General features: G+C 38.6%; 1 protein-coding gene across 3 annotated transcripts; it reads right to left on the bottom strand.

Moving 5' to 3' along the window:
• Nucleotides 1-2,769: 2,769 nt before the first annotated feature.
• On the bottom strand, nucleotides 2,770-10,248 carry LOC131144990 (protein RTF1 homolog). Of its 3 annotated transcripts, none has more exons than XM_058094002.1 (3): nucleotides 9,973-10,248; nucleotides 6,548-6,693; nucleotides 2,770-5,138 (listed from the first exon to the last, which is right to left on the bottom strand). In XM_058094002.1, exon 3 carries the CDS (start codon nucleotides 5,122-5,124, stop codon nucleotides 3,142-3,144), a length of 1,983 nt encoding a protein of 660 aa, XP_057949985.1. In that variant the 5' UTR covers nucleotides 5,125-5,138; nucleotides 6,548-6,693; nucleotides 9,973-10,248; the 3' UTR covers nucleotides 2,770-3,141. The 3 variants fall into 3 exon arrangements, with proteins under 3 accessions (XP_057949985.1, XP_057949984.1, XP_057949986.1); XM_058094001.1 differs by having other exon boundaries at nucleotides 6,548-6,645; XM_058094003.1 differs by lacking the exon at nucleotides 6,548-6,693.
• Between the last annotated feature and the right edge of the window lie 631 nt (nucleotides 10,249-10,879).

Genomic DNA, 10,879 nt, shown 5'->3' with positions numbered 1-10,879 from the left:
CTTGCTTTCTCCAGTCATACTAGATTCATCAATGGCAAGAGAATGACCAGCAAATTAATATTCCATCAGCAGGAACCTAAGTGAAAAAATCAGAAATAGCAAGTCAACAGTAAATTAACTGCCCACTAAAGCAGCTCAGTAGCTTGGTCCCTCTCTCTTGGGTTTTGACTCCAATTTTGAAGTGTACCCCAGTGGGTTTTTTTTTTTTTTTTTTGTGGATTCCATCAAATACTGGGATTATAAAATAAATATGCACATAAAAAAATCAAAACAAAGAATCAGCAATTATACTCACCTGATCACCAAATTTGAGAGATACAACATCACCGACAACAATATCATATATTGAAACCTTCTCTCTTCTACCACCTCTAATGACCTTCACAAATGATCAGATATGCACATAAATTTGCCATCTTTAAAATCAAAGATAAATCGCAAAAGAAGTGTCCCCATGCTGCAAAAGTGCACACCTCCAGATGTATGTTTCGTTTTTCATCGTTTAAATTTTGAAACTGGAGGGATTGCTGTTAGTCACCAGTGGCCAGTTGTAAAAAGAAAAGAAACAAAAACAGAAATAAAAACAACAGTTAGTGCAGTAAGAGTATTATTTCTTTATGAGACAAAACTAAAAACTAAAATGCATTGACCCAATCATCTAGCAAAGGCACAAGCAAGAGAATGCATCTGCTTTTGCCGAGATTGAAAGCAAAGAGTACATGTAGATTTGGAGAACAGGAAGCACTTAGAACCAAAGGTAGAAACATGCTATAAGCATCCAAAAATGTGTCAGTGCAAGTTGTAGGATTGACCCAGGCTAGAAAATTTTCAACCTCTGGTAACAATCCCATTAAAACCACTAAGGTGACATTTAGTTCACAGAACATTCATTCCTAGAAATAGGATAGAATAAGATGGAAATGCAGTAGAAATTGTATAGAGATATAATAATTTAGACAAAAGTCGCTCATACAAAAGTTTACAACATTGAATTTGATAGGAATAGACATTACCATGGTGAAATTCGAGAAGAGCCATTCCTTTTTATTCCATGCTATTAATTAATAAAAAATTTTGCAGTGTCATTTGCTTTATGATCACAACATATTTTCTTTTGTAAGCTATCAAATCCTCATATGATGCCCATTCTAGTCCTAGGAATAGATATTCAGCTAATCAAATGTTATCCAATGGCCAACAAATATATGTATAGAAAACAAATATGAAATTCCATTCGACAAAAATAATCATGATCAGGCAACTTTTAAAGGCCCAATTAGAAGTCATATTCTATCCTTCAAAGCAATTTAGCAGCTAGAAGCCTAGAATGCCTTCTCAAGAGACTAACCAAGTTCAAAGGCAGTGCAAATTCCATCACAGAAAAGTCATGATTCTACCAAGAGAACCATGCAAGTTTAAATCTCTATGATGGAAAACATGGGGCAAGGAAGTGCCCACTTTTTTCTTCCCTTTTTTTCTTGGAATCATTTCATAAAAGAATTAAGAAGAAATAAAATACAACCATCAGAAGCAAAGATGTAAACAATCCACATACATAAACCTGAAACCCAACCCATGAACAAAAGAAACAAGCACAATAGAAAACACCAAGCAGCCCAAGGCAACCATAGGCCAAAAGCAAAAAATAAAAATAAAAGAAGGAAAACAGACAAACAAACAAACAAACTAGAAGCAAGAAACAAAGCCAACGGTGCACCTACAGGACTGAAAGGCCCAGCTGAAGCAAAGATCACTTGTGCCAGCATCATCAACCGCTTCTCTGGTGGAAACCAATCGCTTCCCAACCTCATGAACAATGGCATCATACATTCATAGTCTCTACCTATAAATGATCAATAGTTGCCAAAATCTGCTTTGCAGAGAGTAACTTTGAGAGACCTCCATTTCAAGTTCCAAAATCTTTTACCAAACATACAATAAAAACAGATTCTATCTTCACTTTTCTAATTTTGTTCACCCGACCAAACAGCATCAACTTTTTTCCATAATCTGCCTTTAATGATCAAACAGAAATAGAAGTAGCTCTGGAAAACTTTAGAAAACCAGATCAAGTTGCTTTTGTTCACCTCAGAAAGTCTGCCTCCGATAGTCTCCCTGATGACGCACCACTGTTTTTGCACCACTAGCAGCAGTTGACACAGTTCGATCTTCAGCAACTTTATTTATTTATTTATTTATTTTTGGATAACAAAAGAATATGATTTCTTCAAAGAAAGAACGTAGAAATAGAAGAACAGAAATCCTCCCAATCAAAATAGAAAGTAGAAAAAGCAAAGAACATCAACCAAACCAACAAAGATGGCCAATCCCGATGGATGCCAGAGAATAACACTCCTTTAAAGCAACCAGCACCAACACATCAAAGCAAAGCTAAGTAATGAATCTTATACCATAAAGGAATGTTCAACATCTCCCCAGTAAATTACACACATCATGTTTGAAACATAAACCCCATAGCACTGCAAAAAATGCACATCTCCATAACGCTACAGCATACTTGCTTCTATCAAAGCCAGAAAAAGAGATGACCAACAAATTATCCACTGCGTCATGCAAACCTAACTTCCTCCCGATAAACCAAAAACAAAAAGCCCATACCACATTTTCCAAGAAAACTTGGTGCAAAAACAAATGAGAAACTGTTCTTGAACTGTTAGCATAAAAAGCAGACACCTGCAGAAAGTGTTTGCCAAGGTGTCCTACTCTGCAACATATTATGGTCATATCAAGTGAGGTGGTACCAAAGAATTTAAGATGGAACCTCTTAAACCATACCATGCACCCATTTTAAATTAAATAAAGATATTGGAGGAGCATCACAAGCTTTTCTTTCCCATCCCAAGCCTTCTATTCCTCTACCACCCCCCCCCCCCAAAAAAAAATAAAAAAAAAACAAGGAAAAGCAGGCACATGATGACAACAGCCAAAAACACGGCCTGACCAAAAAATAAGCTTCATGAAGGGGATCTAATGGGACAAGCTTTAACTTTCATGAAGGGGATCAAATACGTCTAGGTCATGATATAAATTTACACAGAGACCTCAAGAACAAACTTTCACTTTCCCACGAAGATAAGGCATGAACAGATGGTGGCGCTAGAAAGCGACAATCACAAGATTTCATAGCAGTCCTCTCCGTCTTTTATAGTCGCCAACAGTCAGCGTCAACACATGTCTCCTCCCATCATTCTCGGGGACCTGGCGTCCTATCGTGGCTTCTATCCTCTGCTTCCTTGCCATGAACCCTGCCTGGGCTCCCTGAGGACCACCCAACTTCTGGAGTGCAGCCAATGAGATTGGAAGCTCAAAATTGTGCAGAGAATTCGATTCTGTGCCTAGATCCACAGGAGCATTCGTGTCCACCAGTTTCCCTGCATCAGCTGCAGCTTCTAAAGCTGCTGCTGTAGCTGCCATGCCAGCCTCAGCTGTAACCCTCACTCCTGCACCATTACTGTCTACAGATGCCAATGCAGCTGTTGCATCATCATTTGCTACAACAGCAGCCTCCTCCCCTCCACCAGGCTTTGATACATAGTAATTCCTTGACCGTGTCCACCTCCTCGAAAAAGGATCATACCCAGCCTCCCCAGCCTTCAAACTGGTGTTAACTGGTTTTAATTCTGATGCATTTTTAAAATTCTCAACCCTGTTCTTTCTGTTCATTTCAGCAAGCCTAATAGCCTTGGCATCTTTCTCTTGGGCTTGACGAGATGCCTCAAGTTGCTGCAGCCTTGCCTTGATCCTCTCAACCTCAGCATCATCATGCTTACTTTCTGCCACATCCATCTCCCTCCTCAGCCGGTCTTTCTCTGCCGCAATATTTAATGGCCTTGACGAGGCTGATTTTTTCTCCTGTAGCATCTGCTTCACAGTAGCTGCAGAGTAAACAAAATTGTTGGTTTTTTGTATAGCCACACTTTTGTCCAGCACTTCCTGTCTGCTTGGCATCCGGCCCCCACTACGCTCCACCTCCCTTACCCACTGGTCAAACTCCTCCTTGAGTGGTGCAGAGTCTGAAACCATAGCCATCTGCCACCTTGCAGCAGAGCTTTCATTGCCCCAAACACAGTTCAGATACTTATGTGTAGTTTTGTTCTCTAGCTTGTAATACCGATCAGGGTCAGTGGCGTCGACATTCCGGACCATGCACAGCCTATATATAGGGCCAGCTTTTGACTTCCCTATTCCAACCCTCACGAAGCAGCCCACAATCAGCTCTTCAAAGAATGGCTCCATAAACCATTTTGCCAGTTTTGACCTCCGAATTGTAATCTCCTTTATATCATCAAATGTTGGCACCTCAGGCCGGCCCATGTCCCCATCGTCATCACTGTCAGCCATTCCTCCATCCCCTGTTGATTCATCATCTTCACTATGGGACCCACTTTCACTCTCACTCTGACTGGAGCTACTCAAACCAGCAGCAGGAATGGCATTTCGTTTGATTGGAGAAAACTCCCGCTTGGCAGAACCTCCTCGAGCAGCATCCCTCAGTTTCCGGTGAGCCTCTGGGTCTTGCTGCTTCAGCCGTTTTGCTCGCAACTCATTTAATGCATCATCCTTGGCAGCTGCTCTATCAGCAGACCTAGCTGATGAGCGCACACCACGAGAAGATGCAAGAGGGGGTGTCTCTTTTCTGGATTGTGTTTTCTTCTCATTGCCCCACTTTGACCTAACCACCTGCTGCAGTTTCTTATCATCTCTTTTTGTTGCTCGTTCTGACAAAATCATTTCTCTCTGAAGTTCAGGTAATTGAGCGAGCTCTTCTCGGTCATCTTCATCCTTGTATAGATCACTCCCAACATCCGAGTCATCACCACTTTCACCCTCGTGAGCAAAACCATCATCCCCTTCTTCCTGACTGCCCTGATCATTGTCTCTTTCAGTTGGGTCCAGTCTCTTTTTCAAAGGAACTTGAGATCCAGAGGGCTTCCTGCTTGCATAACCATGATCATCATCTGAATCATCATCCTTAGAATCACTTCCATCATCGGAATATGAACCTTGAAGTCGCCTTCTAGATGGTGGAAGTGAGTTCTGGTTCCTCCCTCCCGCACCAGTTCTTCCTGCTGCCTCTAGGAGCAATTTTTCCAAGTCTGCCATGATCTACTCTCTCACTGCATGAAGAGTTATCATCAAATTTCAATTACTTTTGACACAAGAACAAATAAAATAAATAAAATTTGAAAATAATCCGCATTTTGAAAAACTCAATACATGTGTTGAAGCAAAATAAGTTCTAAATGAAAGATACTTCAGCCCTCAAGTAATTTTACAGAAAGTAACAAGCCAATAATCAATTCCAATTGCCTAGAAGGGTAACACAAAACAACCCTGGGAGAGAGAATTTCCATATTGCAAACATTTAATATCAACATTCAACAAAAGATATCACGTATAATATTACAAATAGAAGTTTCAGAGATTTACCATCTCTTCTCATACACGGAAAGAAAAAAGATGCTTTTTCCGAGGACTCATTTATCCAAAATAAAGCCCAATAATCCCCAAAAGCATTCCAAGGTTTCAATTGAATTATTCATAAAACAGGAATGGAGGACAATTGCGAAGGGCATAAGCTCTGAAAGTGAGAACCTTCAGCCTTCGAACCATTTTACATAATGCATGACAAAAAAGACTGGTTAGGGTACGAGTACAGGCATGGGCAGGGAATCATGAACATGAGACAACATGAGCACAATGCAACAAATCCTAAAAGTAAGACCTAAAATGGCTAGGATCTCAGGACTAATTGTTAGACATATCATGATATGAATGAAAATTAAAATTAATCTCAGCTAATTTTAATACATATGCATATACCAACCAAAAAAAAAAAATACAAAGCAACATAAGTCTCCATCTTCAATTTTAAATCAGCACAATCAGATTTTAAATCTACAAAAAAAAAAAAGGAAACTTATTTAATAGAAGAGAATTAGATAACTAGAATACAATACAGGCATATAGTCACGGTCAATTAACAAAAGATGCCAAATAACAAACTGAAGGTTAAAGATTTGTCCCTGAAAATACAGAAATAACAAAGCTAAACTAGATTTGTGAGCTATTATTTGAGCTATCAAGATTCAAAAGCTAGAACAATCCATGAGCATGGGCAAACAACAGATAAATCAAAGCATTTTTCTTAGAATATAGAAAAGGATATTAGATAACAAACCAATGAATGTCAAAACCCCTAAATCAATATTTATTTTTCCATTAAGTAATATACACAAAGACTACATTTGCCGCAGCAAATATAGACATTTGATGCGTGGAATTGCAGAAAGAGCCATTGCATTTAAATGGCTTGAAATTTGAATTTTTTTTTTTTTGGACCAATAAGTATTTGCAAATAAAGAAGTTATCGCAAAAATGGTAATATCTAACATGAAACACCATTCTTTCAATTGCTGACATTGGACATCACATAATAAGAAATATGGAAATGGCAAAGATGTTAATACTCCCAATCAAAAAATTTGGCCTAACATTAGTAATACAAAATCTCTACAATCCTCACCATTCTTAAACTTGATTGTATACGGGTGCCACTTTAAATAAGCAGATCCCAAATGTCATCTTGTACTTCAACCTTGTTCTATGTAGAATCCCAGTTCACTGCCATGGCGCCATTTGATTAAGCAAGTTAGTAAATTTGCAATAGTCCTGCATGAGGCCACTACACCCTTATCCTCAAGTTTGACAAAAGGTAATACAAGTAGCACTAGCATCATTGACATACAACAACAACAATAACAAAAACAAGCCTTAAGCCCCACTAGGTGAGATCAACTATATGAATACTTAAGTCCCAATGATTGAAAAAAAGGATGAATAAAAAGAGAAGAATGAAGAATATCCTGCTGTAATGTGTTCTACAAGGTAATAGCCAAGGTGATTGATGGCAGATTGAAAGATGGTCTCGAGCACATTGTTAATCCAGCTCAAGCTGTGTTTGTGAAGCAGAGAAGTATGGTTGAGAACATCTACTTAGTCCAAGAACTGGTGAGAGGGTATGCAAGGAAGCGTATATCCCCAAGATGTATGTTTAAAATTGACCTTAAGAAGGCATACGACTCTGTCTCCTGGTCCTTTTTAAATGACATGATGGTACATCTGAATTTTCCATCAGTTATGATTGGTTGGATTATGGAGTGTGTGTTCTCTACCACATACTCCTTATCTCTTAATAGAAGATTTCATGGATTTTTCAAAGGAAGGAAAGGTCTCAAGCAGGGGGACCCCCTATCCCCACTACTATTTGTTATTTGCTTGGAGTATTTTTCTAGACTGCTGAAGACCTTGGAAAGCAAAGCAGATTTCCATTTCCACCCTAAATGTGATAAACTGAAAATTTATCATCTTGGTTTTGCAGATGACCTCATGCTTTTCTTAAGAAGAGATATATCATCTGTTGGGCACCCAATGGATTGCTTGGGGAAATTTTCCAGCTGCTCGGGACTCTCAGCAAATTGTCTGAAATTGAATATCTACCATGCTGGAGTGAAGGAACAGGAATTAGAAAAGCTGTTGCAGTTGACTGAAATGTCTGTTGGGAGCTTTCCATTTAGATATTTGGGAATACCTTTAGCAACCTCAAGGTTGAATTGTACTCATTAAGCTCCTTTGGTAAATAGACTTGCTAACCTGTTTAAAGGCTGGCCAGGACATACACTATCATATGCAGGGAGGCTTGAACTTATCAACTCAGTTGTTCAAGGGGTTGAGGGTTTATGGCTAACAATCTCTCCCATTCCAAAGAATGTGCTTGATCAGATTGTAAAATTGTGTAGTGTCTTCCTTTGGGGTGGGAAAAAGAAACCTTCAGTGTCCTGGAGGGAGTTATGTCTCTCAAAATCTAAAGGGGGGCTGGGGGTGTTCGATTTAAATGCTTGGAACTCAACTCTGCTGACAAAAACTCTGTGGAATATACATTCAAAGAAAGATTCTCTTTGGGCTAAGTAGATTCACCAGGTATACCTTACGGGCTCTGATATTTGGGGAGCTACTTCCATGAAAAGTGACTCTCCTCTGTTTAAGAAGTTGATAGAAATTAAAAACAGATTATTGCAACATTGTGGGAATTCTGAAGCTGTTATCAGATTGCTATATGGGTGGGATTTGTTAAATTGCTCACATGATTTCTATGATTTCTAGACAAATAAAGGGAGCAATGTCCCTTCGGTAAAAGAGGTATGGAAGAGTGGAAGCACCCCAAAACATGCTTTTTATTCTTTGCCTGGGTATTAAAGGTAAATTATCAACAAATGATAAGCTTGTTGGGGAAGATGTTGACCGGCTATGTGTTTTTTGTAAAGAAGAAACCAAGACTGTAGACCACCACTTCTTCAGTTGTAAATTTTCTTCACCTGTTTGGGGTCAGATAAGAGACTGGCTAGGGTTGATCAGATTCATGTCTACCATTAAAGCTGCAGCAAAATGGTTACATAAAGAGGTTAAAGGAACTGGAATGCAAGCGGTAGGGAAGAGAGTTGGTTTTGCAACCACTGTCTACTTCTTATGGCACTTTAGAAACAAAAATAAATTTGAAGGAGAAGACATCTTGACTGAGGAGTTGTAAAAGTAATTCAAAGACACGTGTTTAGAGTTGTATTTGATAGGTTTAACTTGTATTCTTGTGAGTAAGAGGTTGAATGTAAATGTATGGCTTGGTTAGTAATGCTTTTGCTTTTTGGCCATGGCCATGATGGACCTAGCTATGCCTGGGTTGCTATGTAAATTTTAAATGATTGCCATTGTGATTGGGGTTGTTGTTCCCTTTGATCCTGGGTATGCCCAGAGTATATTGTACATATTCCTTTGATCAATATATTTACCATTTGATCAAAAAAAAAAGGAAGAATCCATGAGTTAACCCACGATAGAGAATAAAAAAGGAAGCAAATTTATAAATAAAAGAAAAAAGCTAAGTAGAACAATAGCAGAAATCAACATCAGCATCCGATCAACTACAACAGATTTTCAATTTTAAAAAAGAAAAAAGAAAAAAGAAAAAAATTTGAGCCAGAAACTTTCCCTCTGTGAGCCAGAGACTAAAATAATCAGCACAATAAGCACCAAACTCAATACAAAGTCAGCTGTAGCATAATTAAATGAAACCAATTGAACATTTCACTGGGAAAAAAATGAAATCAGAAGAAGGAAAAAACAAAAGAAACAATCCATGTATGGAGCAAAGAAGAAGAAAGCAGAGACTAACGTCAACAGAAAACTAAAAATGGCATATCAACAAAAAAAGTAATAATAAATGGCTAGATATCTGTACTATAACTGCAGCAGAACAACAAATCAGAGATGCATATCAGATGCACATTAGACCAATTGCAGAATAGCAGAAAAACAGTATCAGATCAGATGCGTAGCATCACTCTACAGTAAACTTCCAAAAAGGGGAAAAAAAAAAAAGAAAAACAAACAGAAAGTTTCATCATCCGCCATATTGGAACATATAGCAGAAAGAGACAGAAAAACAGAAAATTAGAAGCTCAATTATTCACATGTAGCGATTTTTAAATCACACTCAACTACTTGGAAGGGGAGCTCATATATTTTAATTTTTTTAAATTTACTTTTTAAAGAAAAGTACTCATTTTATTTATTAAATCTTAAAAAAAACGTATAATGTTAAAAAAAAAAAAATGCAGATCGGAGGTGGAATATGTAATTTATTTTGGCATAAAAAAATTATATATTTCTTCCTTGCTTTATTTCTTTCTTTCTTTTCACTTACCCATCTCTTGCACAGGCACTGACAATGGTGGAATATGAAATTTATTTTGGCATCATAGGAACTCAGAAGAACCACATGCTGTAGTTGAAAATAACCAATGAATCATTCTAGATTGAAATAACTGAGATATAATATAATATGTGATGAATCTGGGCTTCATCTAGTTAAGTAATTAACCATGAAAAATTGCTAACCTGAGAGGGAAACTGAGGCCTGACTGCCTGAGGGAGAGATCGTGAGAGGGAGAGGGACTGAGGGAGAATGAGAGTGAGAGGGAGGGGGACGGCGACGGCGACGGCGGAGTGAGAGGGACGGTGACGGAGACGGCGACGGCGGAGTGAGAGGGACGGCGACGGCGTGGGGGTGCTGCTGCTGCACTCTTGCAGTGCTGCGGTGCTGGGCTGCCTGGGGTGCGACGTGCAGTGCTGGGAGTCTGGGCAGAGGGCAGATAAGAGATTAGGGTTTCTTTTAAATGGGTATTAGCCTATTAGGTACATATAGGTTGCCGGGTGACCCGACCCGAAACGGTTTGACCCGTTTATAAACGGGCGGTCATGGGTTGATTCATTTATAAATTGGTTAACTTTCATAGACCCAACCTCATCTTAACCGGGCGGGTCACAGGTGACCCATCGGGTCATGACCCGTTTTTTCAAGCCTAGGAGAGAGAGAGCCTAGAGAAATATTAAGAGACAACTTGTTATGCTCATATGCTAGTGAATGATGTTGCATCGTAGTATAAAATGAGTCTTACAAATATTTATATATAATTATATGTATTTGGGAGCGACACGTTGCGCTCTTACCACCCGACTATAGCAAAAAGTAAATTGGAGTGGGCTAGGTCATCGTCCTAAAATGATGCACCGTATCAATATTGAGTATGGTGTCAAATATGTGAGGGTTCCTCTATCATTATGGACATAGGTAGGTAAAGTAGTTAGTTGAGGAGAATAGGATTAGATTAACAACTTGCAATATAAGGATACTTATGGGTAAAAGTATGAAAATTGTTGACACAATGTTTAGAAGAAAAATTAATATAATCTATCTTCAAGAAATTAAATGGGCTGGGGAGAAAGTTAAAGAAATTGATAAATC

Source organism: Malania oleifera, chromosome 12 (genome assembly GCF_029873635.1).
Source record: "Malania oleifera isolate guangnan ecotype guangnan chromosome 12, ASM2987363v1, whole genome shotgun sequence".
Classification (NCBI taxonomy): Eukaryota; Viridiplantae; Streptophyta; class Magnoliopsida; order Santalales; family Ximeniaceae; genus Malania; species Malania oleifera.
This window is presented reverse-complemented; position numbering and strand designations above follow the sequence as displayed.